General features: G+C 37.7%; 1 protein-coding gene across 3 annotated transcripts in view; it reads left to right on the top strand.

Annotated features, from left to right (window-relative positions):
- Positions 1–295: 295 nt before the first annotated feature.
- SPIDR (scaffold protein involved in DNA repair) overlaps positions 296–27,169 on the top strand; it is a 415,406-nt gene continuing 388,532 nt past the window's right edge. For all 3 annotated transcript variants that reach the window (XM_045561517.1, XM_045561518.1, XM_045561516.1), the window contains exons 1-2: positions 296–383; positions 26,486–26,641. In XM_045561517.1, the coding sequence (XP_045417473.1) occupies positions 351–383; positions 26,486–26,641 (189 nt within the window). In that variant the 5' untranslated portion in view covers positions 296–350. The remainder of the gene's footprint in view (positions 384–26,485; positions 26,642–27,169) is intronic.

Genomic DNA, 27,169 nt, shown 5'->3' with positions numbered 1-27,169 from the left:
TTAAGTATTGATTTGAATTTGTTGCCTACTTCTGGTTTTCATTTTATTTTCATTTAAGGTCAGTTGTTGCCTGACAACATAAATGACACAGGAGACAACACTCGGAGGCCGGCCCCTACGCACCCCACACGGCAGCCCGCGCAGAGCGACAGTGCCCGCCCCAGCTCGGGCGCGGGCGCAGCGCCCCCGCCCCTTCCGGGCTCGCAGCCCGCCTCAGGCTGCCCGCGAGCGGCCGGGAAGCCCCGCCCCGCGCCGGAGCGCCAGCCAATCGCAGCGCGCGGTGGGGCGCGCCGAGGGGCACGGCGGCGGCGTGCCGGGCGAGGGGCGGCGTGCCGGGCGAGTGCCGAGCGATGGCCAGCGGTGGCGGCGCTCGCGGCTCCAAGGTAGGCTGTGGGGCGGGAACCACGTCGTTTCCCGCGTCGCGGCGGAGCAGCGGGCAGGCGCGCCTCGCTGGGACCCTTCCCCCTTGGGAGGCCGGGGTGGCGTTGCGCCTGGGGGCCGGGCGGCGGCCGGTCCGGTCTGCGCGCGTGCACCGCGCCCGCGTTGCCGGGTGCCGCCACGGGTCGATCTCCTGTCCCCGGTGCGGGCTGAGCCCGCCGCGGCCGTCGGGGGTCGCGCCTCCTGGTCCGAGGGAGGTGCGGAGCCCGTAGCCCGGGAAGGGCGAGGGGTGGCGGCCGTAGGGGAGGTGAAGTGGGCGGCTGGGAGTTGAGTCTGGAAGGAGCGTGTGAGGTGTATCTGCCCTCGCTGGTGTCTGGCCGTTCTTTTATTTGTCTTTTTGGCTTTGTCGTGTAATGCACCAAGGCATGGGAATGGCTTCGCTAGTTTCTCTGGGTACCTCTGTGGCCACACTTCACACTCCGCAGCGGGAGAGGAGTTTGAGGCTGACTGCGCTCAGCCCGAGTATGTGCGTCTGCGCCGCCGCAGTGGCTAGGCAGGGAGTAGGCGTATCGCGCCCGTTGCGTGAGTATTTAAATTGCATCTGTGTTAGTGACTACATCCTCTTTGCTGTTGTGTTAATTGTGCTTGTCTTAGCGTGTGTCCTTTCTCTTTTTAAATTAAAGTTCCTTCTAAGTTCCTTGCTTACAAATATGTTTGATCATACCAAAACAGTTTAATGAAACATGCTGCCTCTTTTCTTGACTGCTCTTCTTTTTACTCAGAAACATCCTGAAAAAATAGTTCCCCTGTACTGGACTCAAATACCATTGCTTGTCAGAGCACACCACCAATTTTGTAACTGATTTTAAGAAATCAAAGAAACCACTGTCAAGCTTACCTATTGATTGTAAGAGATATTCCGATTTCAGAAATAGTAAGAAAATCAAGGAAGCATATGAAATTGCTAAATCCAGTATAAGTTATTTACTTGGTCACTGCAGCATTTGACACATTTGCCACCTGATTTTATTTCTTTTGTGACATCCCTGATGTTGCTGTCCCTGTTCTCTTCGAGTCTCACAACTGCTTATTTTCTTTTGTTTACTGTTTTCCTGCCGTACTCTAAATTTGACCTTGTGCTTTTTCTCACTTTACTAGTTTTCTGTGGGCAATCTCATACATTGGACTTAATTGTCACTGCTGGTTAGAAGACTTTCAGATCTCTATTTGACTATCCCTTGAGCTCAGTTAAACTCAGTATGTCATGAAATCATTATTCTCTCACCCTTAGTCCACCAGGCCCTAACAGTTCCTCCTCACTTAGAGATGTTAGTATTTTTGACTTGACGTTGACTTCTGCTCTCTTTATTCTGCCATTTTTCTGTCATTGACCCTATCAATTTTTCTTAATGGTTGCATTAGTTATCTGTTGTTGTGTAATAAGTTGCCTCAAAACTGAAGCAGCTCACAAATGTTTATCTCATAGAGTTTCTGAGGGTCAGGAATCTGGGAATGGCTCAACCGTGTGGGTATAGGTTAGGGTCTCCCACAAGTTTGCAGTCAAATAAAGGGTTGTTGGAGCTGGAGGGTCCACTTCTAAGCTCGCTCATGTGTTTGTTGGCAAGTCTCAGTTCCTTGAAGTTTCCATAGGGCAGCTCACAACATGGTAACTGGCTTTCCCGAGAACAAGAGAGAGGGAACAACCAAGACAGAGGCTCCAGTGTCTTTTATAATCTAATCTCAGAAGTGACATACTATCTCCTGTCCTATTCTGTTCATCATATAGACCATCCTGGTACAATGTGGGTGGATACCACAGAGAGTATAATGCCAAGAGGCAGGGATCATGTGGGCCATCATGGAGGTTGGCTGTCATAATAGTTTTGCTCCAGAAATTTGTTTTTCACTTGTATCACCCTAGGTGATAGAACTACTTCATGCTTTGAGTGTTTATATGTGGTATTAGCTAGCATGCTCCCATTCCATCTTCAGAGATGATTTTCATTTAGGCACCACTTTCGTAATATTGTTATTCTTCTGCTTAAACCTCATTTTACTTCTTAATGATTGTATAACAATTTATTTCGGGTGTATCCTGTGTAAGTGCTTTGTATGTGTTAACTCATTTAATTCCTTTAACATCCTGTGAGGTAGATACTATTAGTCTTATTTTATGGATGAGGACACTGAGGCTCAAGCAGAGAGGTGAAGTAATTTGCCCAAGGTCACACAGTACACAGCAGTTAAGTGAAGAAGCTAGGATTTGTACCCAGATGGTTTGCTCCAGACTTTTTGTTCAGACTCACAGCCTGTTGTTCACTGCTTCCATGTTTGTCCATGCCTTGTTCCTTAATTTTACAGCTTTGTTCATTATTTATCGTCTAGGTAAACTAGACTACTGTTGTCACTGTACTCTCTTGCCACTTGGTATTTGCTCATGTTCTTAGTTTGGAGTAATGCCATTTCTCCCATTTCTGCTTATTGAAATCTTAATCATACATCAAGGCTCACCTCAAATCCCACCTTTGCCCAAATCATCCAAGTTATAAATGAACTTTTTTCTGTATTCCTGTGGAATTTTGTCTTAGTTGCTCTTGTTATTTTATGTCTTGTATTAGGTTTATTTGTCTGTACCTTTATTCCCATATAATGTAGATGTTTTAAGATTAGGGACTGTCTTCACTCTGCGTTCCCCAGAGAACCTGCCATAATCCCTTGTATGTATTAGACACCTAATAAACATCTGATGAATGAATGAAAGGGGAACTAGTTTAGAAGAATTACAAGTATTCCAGGTTTAAAGAAACATGGGAAATACCCTGGCCATAAGTCTTGGGTATCAACTTCAGCTCTACAACTAACTAAGTTTGCAGTTTTGGACAAGCCACATAGATCTTCTTAGACTGGTAAAATGAAAGTTGATTTGGTTATGGACTAAAGTGGTAGAATTTGGAATAGTATACAAAGGATTGAGTTGATAGATTATAAAAAGATGAGATTTAAGGCAACTTAAATGAAAGACTGAAGAGGAGAGACTCAATATGTGACTCAGAAGTTGAACTTGTGAGAATGGGGAAGGTTAAGGAAAGTTGGTTGCATCTTACTTCATGTTAGGATATACAGATATGTGACATTTAAACCGCGGGGCGAGATTAAGGCTGAGGGTATCTTAGTTCTTCCCCTGCCCCCTTCTCCATAGGCAGCTCCTGCTCTGTCTCCCTCACTGTCCCTTAACATGCTGTGATTCTTTTTCCCCTGTATGCTTTATACTCTCCCTTTCCTTGCTAAAAGTAGCCAAGAGTGAGCACCTATACTACCCTCCTTGGCAAGCTGCTTGCCTTTTGAGATTTCCTTATGCCTGCCTCACTCTTGCCATTCCTTTTGCCTCCTTAGACTGAATTATAGCTCCTAACTCCTCCCCACCCTGTCTGCTTTTCCCTTCTCTCCACTCTTTTCCCACTGAAAGAAAAACTGCATCTTGGCAAGATCATGAAAGAGAAATAAAGATGACACTTCCTTTCTCTAACCCTTTGGGTCCTCATCACCAAAACTTATTCTATTTCTAGTGCTTGTTATGTAAAGACAAGCACAAGGTAGGTATTAAATACAATGTATAATACATATCAGTTTGAATTGAAGAGTAGTCAAGGCTATAGAGTGAAATTAAAAGTGTTTTCTTTTTCAAGAAAGGGAAACATTTTGTTTCTTTGAAGCAGGAGGGAAGGAGCCAATGAAGAGAGTAAGAACCTTTAACCATACTAGAAGAACTGGATTCCATTACATAGTGAGGTTACTTTTGGAGAATAGGGACATTTCCCCTGAGATGGTAGGGAAGAAGGAGAGTTCAGTAGATGGGAGATTGGCTGATTTTTACTATGGTTAATTTTTTTTCCCTTGGGGAAGATATGACAACTTGAGTTATGAGGCTGATATGGAGATATAAACAGAAGGGTAGGTGTGGAGCTCATTTTGTGTGTGATTCCACATAGGTGTGTGTGTGTCTGTGAGTAGAGGACTAGGAAATGAGTAAGAGTATTCACCAGCTGTGACCAAGGACATGTAATGAGAATATATATGGGAGCTGCTCTCATTTTTGGGTCTTTTTACATTTTACAGTAGCCCCATGGATTGGTGGTTGGTAAAGTAAGTTGGCAGAAGGGTAGGGGTCTTAGTGCTTGAAAGACAGCACTGAAGTAGTTGGCCATAGAGTACAAGATGGCAGGAAAGATGTTATGATTGGGAGGGGGCTAGTGACTCTGATAAAGTGAGTGGACATGAGACTTAAAAGTCCCAGTGAATTCCCAGATACTTAGAGCCCAATCAGACACTCACTTGTGGTGCCTGTGTGTGAGAGGTGCTCATATAGTTATTTGATAGGTACTGTTGTTAAAGTGAGATAATGGAGGACCTTCAGTTCTGGAATTAGACATCATGAGGGAAAATCTTTACCCATTGCCTACTAACTCTTTGACTAGGGCAATATACCTAACATTTCTAAGTTATAGTTTCTTTGTAAAATGGGATTAATACTTATCTTTCAGGGTTAGTATGAGGATTAAATGATAAGAATGTCTGGGATGGTATACTGAGGATATAAGCACTTGATAAATTTAATGATAATGAAAGCAATTAATAGCAAAATGCAATGATAATGAAAGAAATTATATGAGGACAAAGATCCTCTATAATTTTGCGTCTAGATTTCCCTGGAATTGCTTTCTTTCAGCTTATTGAACAAAGAATAGGAAAAGGGCTTAGTTTTAAAGTTGTTCAGTGATGGCAGGAAATTCTTTCATGGTTATCTTGGTAGGAGTACTTTATGTTTCTAGTTTAAGGCCTTGGTAATCTCATTGGATGATTTACTGGTGGCTCTACTCAGAATTAGACTACTAATACTGACATTTTAGTCTGGAAGTTGTCTTATCTTTATAATGGAAGGGAAAGAAAGCTAACTTTTGTTGAAGACTTTTTATATATCAGGTGCTTCACATAATGTACCTTACTTAATAGAAAAAATATGTATTTTTAATCAAAATGATATATGCTCATAGATAGGATAAAATAGTATGAAAAAGTTTATCATGAAAACCAGGAATGCCTTGCCCTTTATCTTTATGGGGATAATTGTAGATTCATATACACTTGTGAGGAATAATACAGAGAAATCTCACATACCTTTTATGCAGTTTCCCCCAGTGGTAACATTTTGCAAAACTGTGGTACAATATTACCACCAATATATTGACATTAATACAATCCAACTGTCTTACTCAAATTTCCCCAGATTTGTCTGTGTATTTAGTTCTGTGTTAGTCTATTTGAGCTGCTAATAACAAACTACCACTGACTGGTCCCAGAAACCACCACAGTGGCTTATAAACAAGAGAAATTTGTCTGTCATAGTTCTGGAGGCTGGGCAGTGCCAGATCAAAGGCTGATAGAGTCCGTGTCTGGCGAGGGCCTGCTTCCTAGTTCACGGACAGGTGTCTTCTCGCTATGTCCTCACATGGTGGAAGGGGCGAGGGACCTCTCCTTGGTCTCTTTATAAGGGCACCAGCCCCATTGCATCTGATCACCTGCCAAAGACCCCTCCTCCTAATACCATCACCTTGGGGGTTAGGATTTCAACATATAAATTTTGGAGCAACACAAACATTCAGACCGTAGCAGTTCTATACAATTTTATCACATGTATAGGTTCAGGTATCCACCACCATAGTCAAGATAGTGAATAGTTCCGTCAGGACAAGAATCCCTTTTATAATCACAGCTGCTCACTTCCAGTAATTCCCTTCCCTAGTCTCTGGAAAAAAAATTGTCATTTCAAAAATGTTATATAAATAGAATCATATAGTATGTAACCTTTTGGGGTGTTTTTTTTTCCTTCCACCCAACATAAACCCTGGAGATTTATCCAAGTTGTGCTTATCAGTAGTTTCTTTGTTGTTATTGCTGAGTAGTATTCAGTGGAATGGATATACCATAGTTTGGCTTAACATTTTACCCGTTGCAGGACATTTGGGCTTTTTCCATTTTTTGGCTTTTACAAATAAAGTCACCATGAACGTTTGTGTACAGGTTTTTGTGTGAACATATGCTTTCATTTCTCTGAGTTAAATGCTCAGGAGTGCAATTGCCAGGACCTGTGGTAACTGGATGTTTAGTTTTACAAGAAGCTGACAAACTTTTCCAGAGTGGTAGAACACTTTTTCATTCCTGCTGGCAATTTATATGATTCAGTTTTATGGAAAACAGCATGGGTCTGTGGATAATCAAGTGCACAATGCAGTGGTTTTTAGTATATTCACCGAATTGTACAAATATTTCTAATTACAGAACATTTCATGACCCCCCCCCCCAAAAGAAACCCCATAGCTATTGCTAGTTATTCCTTATTCTCTCTTCCCTCATCTCCCTGCAACCACTAAGCTACTTTCTGTTGGTATGGATTTGCCTGTTCTGGACATTCCGTATGAATGGAATCATAGAATATGTGGTATTTTTGTGACTGGCTTCTTTCACTTAGCATAATATTTCAAGCTTTATCCATGTTGTTCCATGTATCAGTACTTCATTCCTCTTTATGGTTGAATAATTTTTCATTTATGGATATACCATATTTTAAAAATCCATTCATCAGTTGATAGACATTTGACTGACTTCGAAGTTTTGGCTCTTAGGAATAATGCTGCTTTGAACATTTGCATATAGTTTTTTGTATATATCTAAGTTTTTCTTTCTCTAACAGTGGAATTCTGGATCATACAGTAACTCTGTTTAAATTTTGAGGAACTGCCAAACTGTTTCCCAAGGTGGTTGCACCGTTTACAGTTTCATCAGCAAGGAATGAATATTCTGACTTCTCCACATCCCTGCTAACGCTTGCCATTACCTGTCTTTGAGTTTGGCCATCCCATACCCAATGGGTATGAAGTATTATCTCACTGTGGTTTTGATTTGCAGTTTTCTAATGACCAATGAGGTTGAGTATCTGTTCATGTGCCTATTGGTGATTTGTACGTCTTCTTTTTTAATTTTTTTCCTAATGCAGATTTTGGTATTGTTTATCTTCTTGAAAAAAATATATATTCAACTTATTTGCCTATGTTTTAGCTGTGTTATTTGTCTTGTTAATATTGAGTTGTATGAGTTCTTTATAATTCTTGTAGATTTATAAATTCTTTTTATTGTTGGATGGTGAGAGTTCTTTATGAATTCTTTGTACAGTTCCCCTATCAGGTATGTGATTTGCAAATAATTTTTCCCATTCTGTGGGTTTTCTTTTCATTTTCTTAATGGTGTCATTTGAAGCACAAAAGTTTTTAAAAATTTTGATGAAGTCCAAATTGTTTTTCTTTTATGCTTGTGCTTTGCTCTCATATCTGAGAAATCATTGCCTAAACCAAGGCCATGAAGATTTATTTCTACATTTTCTTCTAAGAGTCTATAGTTTTGCCTCTTACATGTAGGTCTGTGATTAGGTCTGCACCTCTTACATTTAGATCTCATTTTGAGTTAATTTTTGTATATGGTATGAGGTGGGGGTCCAGGTTTATTCTTTTGCATGTGGATTTCCAGTTGTCCCTGTTGAAAGGACTGTTCTTTCTCCTTGAATTGTCTTGGCACTTTTTTTTGTTTGTTTTTTAGAAATTAATTGACCATACATGTAAGGGTTTATTTCTGGACTATGAATTCTGTTCCACTGATCTATTTAAAGTTTGCTACCCTTATTTCAGTACCACACTGTTTTAATTACTATAGTGTGGTAGTAAGTTTTGAAATTAGGAAGTCCGAGTCTCTAACTTGTTTTCTGTGTCAAGATTGTTTTGACTGTTTGGGGTTCCTTGCATTTCCATATGAATAGTATCAACTTGTCAATTTCTGCAAAAAGCCATCTGAGATTTTGATTGGGTTGAATTTATAGATAAATTGGAGAGTATTGCCATCTTGACAGTATTAAGTTCTCCAATCCATGAACATGAGTTGTCTTTCCATTTATTTAGATCTTCTTTAATTTCTTTCAATCAGATTTTATAGTTTTCACTGTAAAAGACTTCTTCTTTGGTTAAATTTATTCCTAAGTATTTTATTCTTTTTGATACTGTTATGAGTGTAATTTTTTAAAATTTCATTTTTGGATTGGTTATTGTTAGTATATGTAAATACAATTGATTTTTTTTTTGAGATTGTATCCTGCAATTTGGCTGAACTCTTTTTTCAGTTCTAATACTTTGGTTTTTTTTTTGGTATGGATTTCTTAGGATTGCCTATATGTAAGATCATGTCATCTGTGAATAGATATAGTTTTACTTCACTAGGAATCTAGACGTCTTTTATTTCTTCTTCTTGCCTAATTGTCATGGCTAGAACCTCCAGTACAATATCAAATATAAGTGGCAAGAGTTGACATCCTTTTCTTGTTTCTTCTCTTAGGGCTAAAGCATTCAGTGTTTCACTATTCTGTATGGTTAGCTGTGGGTTCTTTGTAGATATTCTTTATTAGGTTGAAATAATACCCTTCTTTTGCTAATGTGTTGAAAGTTTTTATCATGGAAAAGTGTTGGCTTTTATCAGTAGCTTGTGTTACTTCTATTGAGATGATCCTGTTTTTTTCCCCCTTTATTAATATGACATATTACATTGATTTAAATTTTGGATATTATATCAACTTTGCATTCCTGGAAAAAAATTCCTATTGAGCATGATGTGTATTTCTTTGTATATATTGGTGGATTCAGTATGTTAGTATTTTGTTGAGGATTTTTCCATCTATATTTATGTTATATTGGTCTGTGTTTTGTTTTCTTGTGATGTCTTTGGTTTTGTTGTCAGGGTAATACTGGTTTCATAGTGTGAATTAGTAAGTATTCCCGCTTCTTTTTTTTGGAAGAGTTTGTGAAGGATTGGTATTAATGCTTTTTAAAACGTTTGTTATAAATTACCATTGTACCATCTGAGCCACAGCTTTGTCAGAAGTTTTTAAGTTACTCTGTAGTCTCTTTATTTGTTATGGGTCTATTCACTTTTTATTTCTACTTAAGTCAGTTTTGCTAGTTTGTGTCTTTCTAGGAATTTGTTCATTTTATTTCAGTTTGTTTTCATACAGTTAGTCATATTTTTTTATAATTGTCAACGGAAAAAAAAAAAAACAAACTCTGTAAAATAATTTTAAAGAGATCTGTTCTGAGCCAAATTTGAGGACCATGACCCGGAGCCACACCCAAGAAACCTTGAGCAAGTGGGTTCCGTGTGGCTGGGTTACAGTTTGATTTTATACATTTCAGGGAGACAGGGGTTTACAGGTAAAGTCATAAATCAATATGTGGGCTGGGCGTAGTGGCTCATGCCTGTAATCCTAGCACTCTGGGAGGCTGAGGCGGGCGGATTATTTGAGCTCAGGAGTTCGAGACCAGCCTGAGCAAGAGCAAGACCCCGTCTCTACTAAAAATAGAAAGAAACTGTATGGACAGCTAAAAAAATATATATATAGAAAAATTAGCCAGGCATGCTGGCGCATGCCTGTAGTCCCAGCTCCTTGGAAGGCTGAGGCAGAAGGATTGCTTGAGGCCAGGGATTTGAGGTACTGTGAGCTAGGCTGATGCCATGGCACTCTAGCCCAGGCAACAAAGTGAGACTCTGTCTCAAAAAAAAAAAAAAAAAAATCAATCAATATGTGGAGGGCATACATTGGTGTGGGTCATGGAGGAGGGCTTACAGGTTATAGGTGGGTTTAAAGATTCTTTAACTTATAATTGGTTATAGGTGGGTTTAAAGAGTCTTTGACTTGTAATTGGTTAAGGAGCTGTTAATCAGAGATAAACCACTGGACATATATTTGTTGTATAAATTGTGTAAATCCAGGACCTGCAGGTGTGTTTTGCATACTCTTAGACCTGTTAATGGGTTACAAAGGATGTCTCCAAGAAAGGAGGGGGCCATGATGAGGCATGTCTGACCTCCTTCTTCCTGGCAGGTAATTTAGTTTTGGCCAAGAAGGGGTCCATTCAGTCAGCCGGTGGGGGGGTAAGCCTCAAGGTTTCATTTTAGTTCACATAATGGTCTCTATGATCTTTTTGAGCTTGGTAGTGTTTCCCCTCTTCTTTCGTTCCTAGTTTTTGTGATTTGATTCTTCTTCTTGATCAGCCTATCTAAAGGTTTGTCAATTTTGTTGACTTTTCAAGGAACTAACTTTTGGTTTTGTTGATGTTCTCTGTTGTTTTTCTATTCTCTATTTCATTTATTTTTTCCAGATGGAATGCAAAGTTATTAAGATCTTCTTTTTAAATGTGGGCATTTACATGTATAAATTTCCCTGTAAGTACTTCTTTAGCTGCTTCCATAAGTTCTGGTATGTTTTACTCTCATTCCTTGTAAAGTTATCTCCTAATTTTTCTTGTGATTTCTTCTTTGATCCATTGGTTATTTTGGAGTGTATTGTTTAATTTCCACATATTTATGAATTTTCTAGTTTTACTTCTGTTGTAAATTTTTAATTTCCTTTAATTATTGCTCAAGAACAGTACTAATATTATTTCACTTATTTTAAATTTATTGAGGCTTGTTTTATGGTCTAACATGTGGCCTATTATGGAGAATGTTTTATGTTTACTTGAGAAAAATGTGTATTCCGCAGTTTTCAGATGGGATCTTTGTGGTTTCTGATGAAAATTCAGATGTTACTCTTATTGAAGATCTTTTGTATATGAACAGACATTTTTCTCTTGCTGCTTCATGAATTTTTCCTTTGCCTTTCACCAATTGACACATAGTGTGTATAGGGTGGATCTCTTTGGATTTATCCTCGTTGGAGTTTTCTGAACTTCTTAGTGGTATAAATTGATGTTTCATTAAATTTGGGAAGTTTTTTGGGCTTTATTTCTATAAATATTTTTTCTGCCTCTACTTCTGTCTCCTTTCCTTCTGAAACTCTTATTATGCATATATTTTTATGTCTGATGGTGTCCCACAGGTCTCTTTGAGGCTTTGTTCAATTTTTAAAATTCTTTTTCCTGGTGCTGTCTTTATCCGTTAAATAGCTGTAGAATCAGTGATAATATTGGTCTTCTAAGCAGAGTTGGAAAGTGTTCCCCCTCAGTCTGTTTTCTGGAAGATATTGTGTAAAATTAATGTTAATTGTTTGTTTAAAGTTTGGTAGAATTCTGTAATAAAATCATATGGGCCTAGAGATTGTTTTCAGGGGCTTTGTAACTTTAAATTTAATTTCTTTAGTGGTTATAGGTCTATGTAGGTTATCTGTTTCATCTTGGTTGAGTTTTGGTAGTTTGTGGTTTTTGAGGATTTGGTTAATTTCCTAATTTCTTCTGAGTTGTTGAATTTCTTGAATTTATAACGGTAACCTTCATAGTGTTCCCTTATTATCTTTTCAGTGGCTATAGGATTTATAGTGATAATCCCTATTTCAAACTCATGTAAATGATTTTTGTCTTCTTTGTTTTTGTTTTAGAAGTTTATCAGTTGTACTTTTTGAAGAACCAGTTTTGGTTTCATTCTTTTTAAGATTATTTTCCTATTTTCAATTTTATTGATTTCTGTTCTTTATTATTTCTTTCCTTCTGCTTGCTTTCTTTATGTCTTTTTCTTCTAATTTCTTTCCTTTTTTTTTTTTTCCCCCTAGAGACAGGGTCTTGCTGTGTCCCGTGGGCTAGAGTGCAGTGGTTTCATTGTAGTTCACTGCAACCTCAAACTCCTGAGCTCGAGCAATCCTCTTGCCTCAGCCTCCCAGGTACCTGGGACTACAGGCATGCACCACCATGCCCAGCTAATTTTTCTATTACTTGTAGCAACGGGGTCTCACTCTTGCTCAGGCTGGTCGTGGATTCCTAGCCTTAAGCAATCCTTCTGCCTTGACCTCCCAAAGTGCTAGGATTACAGGGTGAGCCACCTCGCCTGGCCTCTTGTAGTTTCTTGAGGTTGGAATGTTGATTATTGATTTGAGACTTTTCTTCAATTATAATGGAAGTATTTAGCGCTGTGCATTTCTCTCTTAGTTCTGCATTAACTGTATCCCATATATTTTGGTATGTTGTACTTTCTTTTACATTTAATTTTACATATTTGAACAATTTCCTTTGTGACTCTCTCTTTAACTCATGGATTATTTAGAAGCTGGTTTTTTAATATCCACATGTTTAACATTTACCTGTTGTGTTTCTGTTATTAATTTTTGGTTTAATTCCTTTATGATCAAGCAACACACTTAGTATGATTTCAGTTTCTTAATTTGTTTAGGTTTGTTTTAATCACACTGAATATGCTTTATCTGGGCAAATGTTCCATTTGTGTTTGGAAAAATGTATTTTGTTGTTGGGTGGAGTGTTCTTTCTGTGTAAGCTAAATGTTGTTGAGTGATTGTTTTTGTTCAGATCTTTTATAACATAGCCGATTTTCTGTCTAGTAGTTCTGTCAGTTGCTGATAGTGGGGAAAGGTGTTGAAATCCCCAACTATGATTGTGGATTTGTCTGTTTATTATTTCAGCTCTGTCAGTTTTGTTTTATGTATTTCGAGGTTCTGCTGTTTATAATTTGTATTATGTCTTCTTGGTGAATTGATCCTTTTGTCGTTATGTACAGTTCCTCTTTCTTTCTAGTAATTATCTTCTTTGTGAAGTCTGCTTTATCAGATACTAATAAAGCCATTCCTACTTTTTTTTGATCAGTGTTTGCCTGGTATATCTTTTTGTGTCATTTTACTTTGAAGCTCCTTATAGTGTTGAATTTGAAGTGAGTTACTTCCAAATGGTGTGCTTGGTTTTTGTTTTTTTATTTGTTCTGCCAATGTCTGTGTCTTCTGATGTGTTTAGATCATTTACATTTAAGATAGTTATTGATATTTTTAGTGCTCAAGTCTACTATCTTATTATTGTTTCCCCCTCTGATCTCTTTCCCCTTTCTTTTTGCCTTCCTGGTATTTACTTGAATACATTCGGGATTCCATCTTGATTTATTTGGTTTTTAAAAATAATTTATCTCATTTTATGGTTTTCTTAATGGTTTCTCTAGATATCAATATACATGTGTAACTTATCACAGCCTGCATATGCAACAGTTTACCACTTCACGTGAAGTGTAGAAACTTCACTTTTCATTTAGGTACACATAAAAAGGAAAAACAGTTTTCCCTCCACTTTCATACTCAACACAGAGCACTTCTGTGACCAGATGTGTAGGGGTTTTTATCCCCATACCTGGCAATTTTCTAGTGGACACCAACTGGGTATACTATAGTTCAGTTCAATTCTGATACTCTTTACCTGGAGATAGCCTCAGATATTTCACATAGCCCCCACAAGACTGGCCCCACCTCAGATGCCATTTGCAAGTCGTAGATTGTCACCTATACATCTGACCAACTGACTACAAACCAAGATTTTCAAGACCTCCTCCTTAGGTTCAGTTAATTTGTAGATTGGCTCACAGAAGTCAGGGAATCACTTTTCTTACATTTACTGGTTTATTATAAAGGATATTACAAAGGATACAGGTAAACAGTCGGTTGAAGAGATGGATAGAGTGAGGTATTGGAGCTTCCATGCCATCTCTGGGCACACCACCCTCCCAGCACTCAGAAGCTCATCACATCTGGTCCAAGAGTTTTTATAGAGCTTGATCTCCAGCCTCCCCCTTCCCCAGAGGTCATGGGGTGGGGCTGAAAGTTTCAACCCACTACTCCTCTAATCACTTAGTCTTTCTAGTGACTGGCTCCATCTTGAGGTTACCTAGGGGCCCCCACCATAGGTAACCTCAGTAGCACAAACTCAGAAGTTATCAAAGGGGCTCGTCATGAATGACAAAAGATATCCCTATCAGGAAATTCCAAGGGTTTTAGGAACTCTATGACCGGGATCTGGGACAATGACCAAATATATTTCATGTTATACCATGGTATCTTTCTTTACCTTTGCCACTTTTAAATATCATTGTCTTTGGTGTCAGATGGTGTTATAATTTTTGTTTCAATCATTGAATATGACATAAAATTTGTGAGGAACTGTTTGGTTGCACAATAGTAAATAATTGCTGTGTTTTCCTTTAGATTGTTCTCCATCTACTTGTACTTAAAATTTTAAATTCTATGACTACTAGTCAGATTATGTGGTTTATTTCCTCCTTTTGCTGAGATATATTCTCCAGTGTCTTCCTAATAAAAGGATCATGAGAAGTAAATTTTTTTAGTTTTTGTGTATTTTAAAATGTCTATTTTATTCCCTTGATTGTAGTTTGGCTGGGAATAGAAATCTAGATTGGAACTCAGTTTTGCTTAGAGTGTTTGAACCATTGCTTCACTATCTTCTAGCATCCGTTTTGTTTTTAAATTAATTAAAACATAAGTGGGGATGGGATTGTAGCTAGGGATAGTCAAGGCCCGCAGATGTGTTTGGGAAAAGCAAGATAGAGCTTATTTCAGTACTCTTACTACATGAAATTCCTCTTTCATAATATGAGTAATGATCAGAAAAGGTAACGAGGGAGAAAAAAGTTTGAGTGTGTGGAAGAAATAGGGTGAAAAAGTAGATGGAGAAAGTTAGGGAAGAAAGCGCAGGAAGTAAATAGTAGGTTGTTTTCAGATATCTTCACTTGCTCTGAAATTTGTAGTCTTAATATCATTGCCTTTTGATATTTAATTGAAAATGCTTATTAGTTTCTGTCACTGCTCTTACTTTTGAGGAACTAGTTAGTAACTATTACTGGTGTTTAATGTTTTCATGTCACCAGCAGGGGGAGCACTTACTCATGTTCCTTTTGGAACAGACTCAAGCTGGATAAATAGAATTTTAGTATGTGTAATTTAGAACAGTTTTAAACAATTGTTCTCTTTACTGATTAAAAATAATGCATATCTATTGTAGAGCTGCTAGAAAGTAAGGAATACAGCAGAAACTATCACCTATAAACCTATAATCAGATAATAGAAGTATTTTAATGTATTTCCTGCTATTATTTTTCTACAAATGCTTTTCATGTCTATTATAAAACTGGAACATTATCATTTTCAAATTTAATGTAATTAGTAGTACATGGATATGTTCTTTGAAAATAATGCTTTCCATTGTGATAAAATCAATAGCAGAATATGCATTCTTATGTATAAGTAAGATTTTCATTGGGTTCTCATAAATTTATAAATTTAATTTTATTCTTACAAAGAATAGAACCTCCGTATAAAGAAAATTTTGTATTATTTTAGATTAAAAGAAGGAGCAGAATACAACATTGTCTATTTTAAGATCACAACTATGAAAAATTTATCCAATAAGAAGACTCAAATAGTGTAGGAAAACATTAAAATAGTTGTATCAGTTTGGTGGCTTGATACCTGGTGCATAATTTTATACTTGATAAACATTTTAGGAGTGGACGGATAGTGGTAACATGATGATTCTCTTTTTCTATTTATTTTGTTATATTGTTAATAGAATAAAGAAGGAGAAAATTCTATAAAGATTTAGACACACATGAACAATTTCTTTAGAAGTTACTTGTCCAGTTTGTATTGCTTTAGAATAGATTATATTCTATACCTCTTAAAAGCTATGAGAAAAGCAGTACATACTACTATCTGTCCAACTGTTAGTTAATTTATAGAAAAAAGAGAAACTTAGTGCCTGAATTATGGACACAATTTGAGCAAGATTTTGAAAATACTTCTCTTTCTACATTACCTCTGTAAGACCTTCCCTACTTTGAACCAGTTTGTTGAATTTCATGTTCAGCTGTTTGTCATTTATGCGTTAATAAAATGTAGATAACAAATATACCTGTACGTCTATAAGTGTGGAGAAGTACAGTAACCAAGGGGAAACAAATAAAAAACAAAAAACAAAAAAAAAAAAAGGAAAAAGTAACTAAGGGAAAAACAAGTTGGAGGGGTTGGTAAAGAAACTGCAGTTTTTGGAAAAACAAATAAAATATTTGAGTGGGCAAATCTCTGTGTAAGTCTACTATGGAAGGAAATGAGCAAGCTAGATGTGGTCAAGCTGAGGCAGAGATTTATGTTTTCTTTAATTATAGAGACTTGAGCATGACTGAATGATGGCCTAAGGTGTGGAACAGGTTAGCAGGGGAGAGGGGGCGGTCCTGATTGTAGTATCTCATGACTAGCACCTGGTTCGTTGTTGTAGCCTCAAACCACTGGAATGTAAGTTTCCTGCTCTGTTTTTTTTTTATAACTTGACAGAGTCTGCAATTTTACTCCTTTACCTAACATTATATATTTACATTACCCCAGTAAAAAAATTCCAAGCATTCACAGAAGCTTGTGGTTTTGAATTTGAGCCCGAGAGTGCTTTGTGTTTAATTTACCATACAGATTGAATTCTAATCCAATATGCTTAGCAGTGGTTCTTAAATTTAATAGGATAAGAATCACCAGAGTGGCCAGGCCCGGTGGCTCACGCCTGTAATCCTAGCCCTCTGGGAGGCTGAGGCTGGTGGATCGCTCGAGGTCAGGAGTTCGAGACCAGCCTGAGCGAGACCCCGTCTCTACTAAAAATAGAAATAAAAATTATCTGGCCAACTAAAAATATATAATTAGCCGGGCATGGTGGCGCATGCCTGTAGTCCCAGCTACTCGGGAGGCTGAGGCAGTAGGATCGCTTAAGCCCAGGAGTCTGAGGTTGCTGTGAGCTAGGCTGACGCCACGGCACTCACTCTAGCCCGGGTAAGAGTGAGACTCTGTCTCAAAAAAAACCAAAACAAACAAAAAAAACCAACAACAACAACAACAAAAAAAGAATCACCAGAGATGGTTGTTGAAATGCAGTTTCTTGTGCCTCCCCTCCTAATTTGCAATTTGGGTACCTAGCTAATTTACTATTTTAACCATTTTTAGGTGTGTAGTTTTGTGCCATTAAATACATTTGCTATAGACTGAATGTTTGTGTCACCCCAAAATTCATATGTTGAAATCTATTTCTTAGTGTGATGATGTTTAGAGTTGGGGCCTTTGGGAAGAATCCTTGTGAGTGAAATTAGTGCCCTTATTAAAAAGATGCCACAGACTCCTCCTCCTTCGGCCACATGATGACACAGTGAAGAGACTGCTATTCATGAACCAGGAAGCAGACTCTCACCAGACACTGAATCTGCTGGTGCCTTGGTCTTGAACTTCCCAGCCTCTACAACTGTGAGAAATAAATTTCTGTTGTTTATAAGTCACCCTGACTTTGGTATTTTGTTATAGCAGCCCAAACAAGGTAAGACAACATTGTTGTGCAACCATCACCACCATGCATCTTCAGAACTTTTTTATCATCCCAAATTGAAACTCTATACTTACTGAACAGTAGCTTCCCATTCTTCCCTCCCCAGCCCCTGGCAACCACCATTCTACTTTCTTTGTGAATTTGACTACTCTAGGAACCTTATATAAGTGGAATAATACAATGTTTGTCCTTTTGTGTCTGGCTTATTTTACTTGGCATAATGTTTTCAAGGTTCATCTATGTTGTAACATGTATCAGAATTTTAAGGCTGAATAATATTTCATTATACACACACACATACCACATTTTGTTTATTTGTTCATCCATTGATGGGTATTTAGGTTGTTTCCACCTTTTGGCTATTGTGAATATTGCTCGTGTGAACATAGATGTAACAAGTATGTTTGAGTCCTTGCTTTCAATGTTTTGGGGGTACATACTAAGAAGTGGCATTGCTGGATCATGGTAATTTTGTTTAACTTTTGAGGCTCTGCATACTTGTTTTCCACAATGACTGCAACATTTTACTTTTCCACCAGCAATGTATAAAAGTTATAATTTCTATACATTGTTGCCAATACTTGTTATTTTCTATTTTTTGATTTTTTTATAACAGCCATCCTGATGGGTGTGAAGTATATTATTGTGGTTTTAATTTGTATAGCTCCCTAATGGTTGGAGATGTTAAACATCTTTTTGTTGAGTTGTAGGAGTTCTTGATACACAGGTGGTCCTCGACTTACTGTTCTGCCTACAGTTTTTTGACTGTATGGTGGGCAAAGCAACACACATTAAATAGAAACTGTATTTTGAGTATCCACATATGCAACTATTCTGATTTTCAATTTTCAGTATTCAATAAATTACTGAGATATTCAACACCTTGTTATAAAATAGGCTTTGTGTTAGATGATTTTGCTCAACTGTAGGCTAATGTAAGTGTTCTGAGCATGTTTATGGTAGGCTAGGCAAAGTTATGATGTTTGGTAGGTTAGGTGTATTAAATGCATTTTGACTTACAATATTTTCAGCTTACATTGGGTTTTTCAGGATATAACCCCATCATAAGGAGAGGAACATCTGTATTTTGAATTCTAGACCCTTATTAGATACATTATTTGCAAATATTTTCTCCCATTACAGATTGTCTTTTACTTTCTTCCTAGTATCCTTTGAAACTTGTAAGTTTTAAATTTTGATGAAGTCTAATGTTTTCTTCTGTCACTTATGCTTTTTGTTATATCTAAAAAACCATTGTCTAATCCAAGGTTCTGAAAATTTACCTGTTTCCTTTTAAGAGTTTTTGGTTTTATCATTTAGGTCTTTGACCCATTTTTAGTTAATATTTGTCTTATATTCTTTTTCTTTTCTTCTTTTTTTAAAGAGGCGAGGTCTCACTCTGTTGTCCAGGCTTTGGAGTGCAGTGGCACAGTCTTAGCTCATTGCAGCCTTGAACACCTGAGCTCAAGTGATTCTCCCACCTCATCCTCCTGAGTAGCTGGGACTACAGGCATATACCACTAAGCCTGACTGATTTTTTACGTTTTTAGAGATGAGGTCTTGCTATGTTGCCCAGGGTGGTCTCGAGTACTTGGGCTCAAGTGTTCCTCCTGCCTCAGCTTCTTGAGCAGCTGGAACTACACGTACATGCCATGGTGCCCTGCTGTTTTATATTATTTGCATGTGTAATCCAGTTGTCTCAACACCAATTAGGTGAAGAGACTATTCTTTCTCTATTGAATAGTCTTCGAAATCTTGTCAAAAATCAATTTACCATAGCTGTATAGATTTAATTCTGGACTATGAATTCTGTTTCATTTAATAAGTCTATTGTTAGGCCGGTAATATACTGCTTTGATTCTTGTAGCTTTGTGGTAAATTTTAAAAGGAGGAAGTGAGTTCTCCAACTTTGTTTTTTCTTTTCCAGATTGTTCTGGGTGTTTCGGGCTCCTTACAATTTTATATGAATTTTAGGATTATCTTTCCATTTCTGTAAAAAAATGTTATTGGGCTTTTGATTCAGTTGAATTAACTCTGTAGAAAGCTTTTGGGTAGTATTGCCATCTTATCAATACTGTCCTTACATCTATGAACACAGGATATCCTTCTTTATTTATCCTTATTATTCTTCAATTTCTTTCAGCAGTGCTTTGTGGTTTTCCACGTACAATCCTTTTACATCCTGGTTAAATATATTCCTAAGTATTTTACTCTTCTTGATGCTACTATAAATGGAATTGTTTCTTTAATTTCCTCTTTGGATTGCTCATTGCTAGTGTATAGAAATGCAACTGATTGTTGCATGTTTATTTTACATCTTGCAACTTTGCTGAATTTGTTTATTAGCTCTAATAGTTTTTTCGTAGATTCATTGGAGTTTTCTATATGTAAGATCATGCCATCTGCAAGTAGAGGTTACTTCCTCCTTTAGAATTTGAATGCCTTTATTTTTTTTTTCTTTCCTAATTGCTCTGGCTAGAACTTCCAGTCCAGCACAATGTTTAATTGAAGTGACAAAAATGGGCAAACTTGTTCTGATCCTAGGGGGAAAACATTCAGAAAAGCCCTTTGTCATGTTAAAGAAGCTCTCTTGTATTCCTAGTTAAATGTTTTTATCATGAGAGAATGTTGGATTTTTTTTTAGTACTTTTTCTGTATCAATAGGTTATCTCTATTTTTTCCCCTTTGTTCTGCTATGTAATGTGTTACACTGATCGATTTTGATGTATTGAACCACCTGTATGTGCCTAGGATAACTCCCACTTGATCACATTATATAATCCTTTTAATGTGTTGCTGGATTCGATTTACTGGAATTTTTGTTGATGATTTTTGTATCTATTTTCATGAAGGACATTGTAGTTTTGTTGTGATGTTTATATGGCTTTAGTATGCTTGTCTGAGAAAGAAAAAGAGTTACTTCCTTGCATTTTGGGGAAGAATTTGAGAATGGTTGGTGTTAATTCTTTAAATGTTTGGTGGAATTCACTATTGAAGCCATCTGGTCCTGCACCATTGTTTGTTGGGAGGTTTTCGATTATTGATTTAATCACTTGTCATTGGTCTGTTCAATTTTTCTATTTCTTCTTGAGTCAATTTTGGTTGTTTCTATGTTTCCAGGAATTTGTCTATGTCATCTAGGTACTTTAATTTTTGTTGTTCAATTGTTCATAGTATTCTGTTGTCTTTTTTATTTCTGTAAGTTTTGTAGTAATGTCCCCACTTCTGTTTCCAATTTTAGTAATTTAAATCTTCTATTTTATTTACCAGTCTAATTAAAAGTTTTTAAGTTTTGTGAATCTTTTCGAAGAACCAACTTTATTTTTGTTGATTCTCTCTATTGTCTATTTCATTTACCTCTGTTCTAATCTTTATTTCTTTTTTGTTACAGTCTTCGATTTAGCTTGACTTCCCCCGCCAGTTCCTTAATGTGTAGGATTAAGTTATTGATTTGGGACCTTTCTTCTTTTTAAATTTCAGTGTTTGCATCTATAAATTTTTTTGTGAGCACTGCATCCCATAGATTTTGGTATCTCATGTTTTTATAATATTTTCATTTTTCTGAGAAAGTATTTTCTTTTTTTTTATTATTTCAGCATATTGTGGGGGTACAAAAGTTTAGGTTACGTATATTGCCCTTGCCCTCCACCCCCCCTGAGTCAGAGCTTCAAATGTGTCCATCCCTAGACGGTGCGCATCGCACTCATGTATGTATGTATACACCCATCCCCTCCCCCACCCACATCTGCCCGACACCCGATTGATGTTATTCCTGAATGTGCTCTTAGGTGATGATCAGTGAAACCAATTTGATGGTGAGTACATGTGGTGCGTATTTTTCCATTCTTGGGACACTTCACTTAGTAGAATGGGTTCCAACTCTGTCCAGGAGAACATAAGAGATTCCATATGCCCATTATTTCTTATAGCTGAGTAATACTCCATGGTATACATATACCACATTTTATTAATCCACTCATGAATTGTTGAGCACTTGGGTTGTTTCCACATCTTTGTAATTGTGAATTGTGCTGCTATAAACATTCGGGTGCAGATGTCTTTGTTATAGAACGTCTTTTGTTCTTTTGGGTAGATGCCCAATAATGGGATTGCTGGATCAAATGGTAGGTCTACTTGTATCTGTTTAAGGTATCTCCATATTGCTTTCCACAGAGGTTGCACTAGTTTGCAGTCCCACCAACAGTGTATGAGTGTTCCTGTCTCTCTGCATCCATGCCAACATTTCTTGTTATGGGACTTTTTGATAAAGGCTATTCTTGTGATATCTCATTGTGGTTTTGATTTGCATTTCCCTGATGAGTAGAGATGTTGATGAGAAAATATTTTCTAATTTGCCTTATAATTTATTTCTCATTTTTCTTTTACCCACTGATTATTTAAATTGTATTAATTTCCACTTATTTGTAAAGTGTTCATTTCTCATTTTGTTGTTGATTTCTAGTTTTGTTTTTTTTTTTTTTCCAGACAGAGTCTGGGTAGAGTGCAGTGGCGTCATCATAGCTTACTGCAACCTCAAACTCGTAGACTCAAGCGATCCTCCTGCCTCAGCCTCTTCAGTAGCTGGGACTACAGGCATGTGCTGCTACACCTGGCTAATTTTTTTCTATTTTTAGTTGCCTGGCTATTTTTTTCTATTTTTAGTAGAGACGGGGTTTCACTCTTGCTGAAGCTGGTCTCAAACTCCTGACCTCAAGCAATCCTGCCTCGGCCTCCCAGAGTGCTAGGATTATAGGGGTGGGCCACCATGTCTGGCCCATTTCTAGTTTTATTACACTGTGGTCAAAGAAGATACTTCGTATGATTTTGTACTTTTAAAATTCATTGGAACTTTTCTATGGTACATAATCTGTCCTGGAGAATGTTTCATGTACACCTGAGAAAAATGTGTATTCTGCTGTTATTGGATGGAGTGTTCTATATATACCTGTAAGGTTTACTCAGTTTGTAGTGTGTTCAAGCCCTCTATTTCCTTATTAATTTTCTATTTAGTTCTGTTAAAGGTAGGATACTTAAGAAACCAACTGTTATTGTAGAATTGTTAAGGTCTCTCTTCAATTCTTTTAATTTTTCTTTAATGTGTTTTGAGGTTATGTTGTCAGGTATGTGTATGTTTATAATTGTTCTTGATTCATTGACATTTTTGTCAACATCACTATGTCATTCTTTGCTTCTAGTAACAGTGTTTGTCTTAAAGTCTATTTTGTCTGATGTTGTTATAGCTACCCGGCTCTCTTTTGTTATTACTTGCATGGATTATCTTTTTCTGTCCTTTTATTTTTTTGTGTTCTTGGACCTAAGTTGAATCGTTTGTAGACAGTTTATAGTTGGATCATGCTCTTTTAATCCATTCTGCCAATCTTTTAAATCAAGAGTTTTATCCATTTACATTTAAATACTGTTAAGGAAGGACTTTTGCCATTTTAGTGTTTGTTTTCTATATATCTTATACCTATTTTGTTTCTTAATTTCTCCGTTACTGTCTTCTTTTGTGAGAATCTGTTGTTTTGTAGTGTACTGTTTTGATTCCTTTCTTGTTTCTCTTTTTTTCTTTTTTAGTTTTTTTTTCTTAGCTGATACCCTGGGTTTTACAATTGACTGAGCTTTTTAATAACAATCTAGTATGGCTCATCATCTCTTACTCAGGTTTCTCCGTAGGGTATGAGACAGGGCTGCCGGCTGCTTGGAGGTCACATCCCTGGCCAAGTTGGGAAGAAGGAAATCCTCCCTAGTAGCCCCAGTTAGAAAAGTCCTAGAGAGGGCCTCTGACTGACCCAGCTTGGGTTCCATGGCATCCCTGAATCAGGTGAGGCTGGTGTCCTGTGACCGTGGCTTCAACTGCCTAAAACTGTGGTGATAGGGGTATGTTTTGTCACTAGAAAAGAAGGGTAGGTGGGTGAGGAGGCTGGATAATCAGTGAAGCTGCTACTGTCAGGGCCTACTCTGGCTGAGTAAACACTGTGCAGAGAGACATCTACACAACTTCCATAAAGTACAAAGAGAGCTATAGTGCAGGTACTGTTTATTATAATCTAAAACAGGAGTTACTGTCTGATTTACTTTAGATATCGTTACCATCTGTGAACCAACTTTAAATTTTGTGACAGGTATGGTTAGAGTCAAGTAATTTACATATTCATTCAACAGTTATTTAATGAATGCTCAGTGCCTACAGAGTGCTGTGCACTGAGGGGATGGTATGAATTAGGTACATGACTCCCCTGCCATTCAGGAAGAGACATAGAAGTAGAAAAGGCAGGAAATAGGATGGCTTCACAGAAGGAAGGAAAGGAATGGAGGCATTGAGGGGTATTTATGGAGGAAGTGATTATTGATCTGTAGCAAAGTTGGAGAGAGAGGAGAGTAGAGAGGTGATTCTCAGCAAAGAGAGTGCTATGGATGCAGATGTTGGGGTGGGAATGCTTGGGCACTGTTGGCAGGGGCCAGTGTAGAGTAGACCAGAGCAGTTGGGGAGGGAAGGGCAGAAAAGTGAGGGTGAAGGCTAGGTTATCTGTACTTGGGCTCTGGCCCTCATGTTAAGGTGAAGTCATACTGCATTAGGGTGGCCCTAGATCCGGTGACATGGAGAATGCCATGTAACAGTGGAGGTAGAGATTAGAGATACAGGTACAAGCCAAGGAATGCCAAAGATTGCTAGGAAGCTTGGAAGAGGCAAGGAAAAATTATTCCCTCGATCTTACAGAGAAAGCATAGCCCTGCCAATACCTTGAGTTTAGACTTCTAGCCTCTGGACCTGTGAGAGAATAAATTTCTGCTGTTTTAAGCCAACTGAGTTTGTGGTAATTTGTTATGGCAGCTCCAGGAAACTAATACAACCCTTTATTCCAGTTCACCAATTTATTATTTGGATGTCTCTCTCTCTCTCTCTCTCTACCCCTTTTTTCTCTCCCCTTCTCTATGCATGCACACGTGTGTGTAATTTTTTCATGTACTATTTTAGAGCAATCAGGAGACATAGTACACCTTTACCTCTAAATATTTAATTATTTCCTAGAATAAAGACATTCTCTTATATAAACATAATATAATTATTTAAAAAAGGAAATTTAAAATTGATATAATACTGTTACCATTACAACAGTTCATATTCAAATTCTATCAGTGGCCCAATAGTGTCCTATTTTCCCTGGTCCAGGATCCAATCCAGGATCATACGTTTTATTTACTTTTCATGCCTCTTTGGTCTTCTGTTAATCTGGGACAGTTCCTTAGACTTTGTGTTTCTTCACTGTGTCATTTATTTTTTTTGAGACAGAGTATTACACTGTTCCCTGGGCTAGAGTGCCGTGGCATCAGTCTAGCTCATAGCAACCTCAAACTCCTGGGCTCAAGCGATTCTCCTGCCTCATCCTCCTGAGTAACTAGGACTACAGGCGCACACCACCACCCCTGGCTAATTTTGTTTTTCTATTTTTAGTAGAGATGGGGTCTTGCTCTTGCTCTTGCTCAGGCTGGTTTTCAACCCCTGAGCTCAAGTGATCCTCCCGCCTCGGCCTCCCAGAGTGCTAGGATTACAGGCATGAGCCACCGTGTGCTCAGCCTCAAGAGACTTTTTAAAAATATTTACTAGGATGTATCTTGGTTTTGATTGCCTCTAGGTTCATATTCTTAGGTATGTGCTGTGCTGTTGCAATGTGTAGATTCTCTGTTTTTGAATTTCAGGAAAGTTTTCTGGAATTGTAGTTTTTAATAAGTGTCCCATTTGGTTTTCTTCTTCAGAAATTCCTGTAATCTGTATGTTGGATTCCAACAAACTTGATCAGACTCTATTTCTCTTGAATCCTTTTTCTCTTTCTTCATGGGAGGTGGGTGGCAGAACTTTAAAATTTTTTCCTTTTATTTTCTATTTAATAAGATAGTAAGTGAAATATTTGTATTCTTAAGATACTATATGTGATATGTTGGTTCTTGGATTCTTTCTGGTTTAGTACCTTTTTCCTCACATGATTTTTTAATTTTATTCTACTTCTTTCTTAAGTTTGTCACCTCATTCCTAAGTTTTTATAACTCTGAATATTTTGTCTCCTTTTGAAATAGTAGTTTACCATTTTATCTGTTTCGTGTGTCTTTCGTGTGCTTTCTTTGTATGTTGGGATGTTATTCCACTTTTTATTTTTTTTCCCCCCTAATAATATCTGTATGGGATTTGGCTTTGATACTCTTCTGTTGCTTATTTTTATGTGATAGTTTTTCTGAAATGTGAGGAGGAGGCTGGATTTGGGATAGCTCTTCTACCTTGCATTGTTTTCATGTAGTTTGCAAAAATATGGCCACTTATTTATTTGTCGTATAGAGGCTTCCTAGCTCTGCTCCATTTGGGCCTTTTCTTTGTCTCTCGCCCTGTGTTGCTGAGGGTGTTCCACTCCCAGCACTTTCTCCTCATGTGGGACCCTGTCCAGAAGGGAGTCCTGGCTGACATGTTTCAGGTGTCCCAGTTTGCTCCCACCCCTTTGCATCTTCTCAGGGTTAGAGCTCTTGCCCTCACCGAGTTCTAGGCACTGATCTCAGATGGGTCGCCTGCTCCACTTCCCATGGAGCACTGGTGTCCAGTGCCTCCTTCGCCCCCTTGCTTCCCTTGGCTTCTTTGCTCTCAGATACTGATACCATGCAGGAATTTGGAGGGGTGGTGGTTTGTCCTCACCCACTTGTATTTTGGCAAGTGGTGTCTGTGGGTTTTTGGTTTTGTTATCACGTGGCTCTATCTTTATGTGAAGATTCAGAGATGTTCAAATACTTTGCTTACTACTGCCATTCCTGGGTTTCCAAATTGTTAATTGTCAACTTAATGTATATTTTTAATAAGATTGATTTTATTTTGTTTTTTTCTTTAAAAATCATCTCCACAGAGAAAAAGGAATTGGGATATAGAGCACTCCTCCTTTCCAGGAGAGAGGCCACTGCAGGTCAGAAGAGCAGGTCCCAGGACAGCAGGGGCAGCTGCCTCCCTCTCTGAAGCGTGGCTCAGGTGTGGAGAAGGATTTCAGGACATTTCTGGGACTCTGGTAAGGTAGCTGTAGAATTGTTTTCCCTGAATGCTGAAGAGTAAATCCTAAAATTCCTGAGTGTTCACGACATTGTAATTATGTTTCTTTGGAATTCCCTTCCTTGTTTTCTTTTAGGACACTGTAATTGGTGCATTACTGGTTTTTCCCCTCCTCATTCTTTGAATTCCTTTAATAATTGTGACAAGTTAGAATTCACCTCTTTATGACATGCAGAAAACCTTTATACTTCTTTGTAAGTGAAGGATGTATACTAAGAATATTCTCAGAAGGTGAAACCATTGAGCATACTATTTTTCACAAGAAGTGTGTTTATGAAATGTTTATCTAATCCTACTTTGGAGATAATGAGGGTTTAAACCACTGCAATAAAGCAAATACTGCAATAAAGTGAGTCACACGAATTTTGTGGTTTCCCAGTACATAGAAAAGTTATATTTACACTATACTATAGTCTATTAAATGTGCAATAGTATTATGTGTAAAAAATGTACATACCTTAATAAAAAAATACTTTATTGCTAAAAA

This window comes from Lemur catta, chromosome 9, assembly GCF_020740605.2.
Source record: "Lemur catta isolate mLemCat1 chromosome 9, mLemCat1.pri, whole genome shotgun sequence".
NCBI classification, from domain to species: Eukaryota; Metazoa; Chordata; class Mammalia; order Primates; family Lemuridae; genus Lemur; species Lemur catta.
This window is presented reverse-complemented; position numbering and strand designations above follow the sequence as displayed.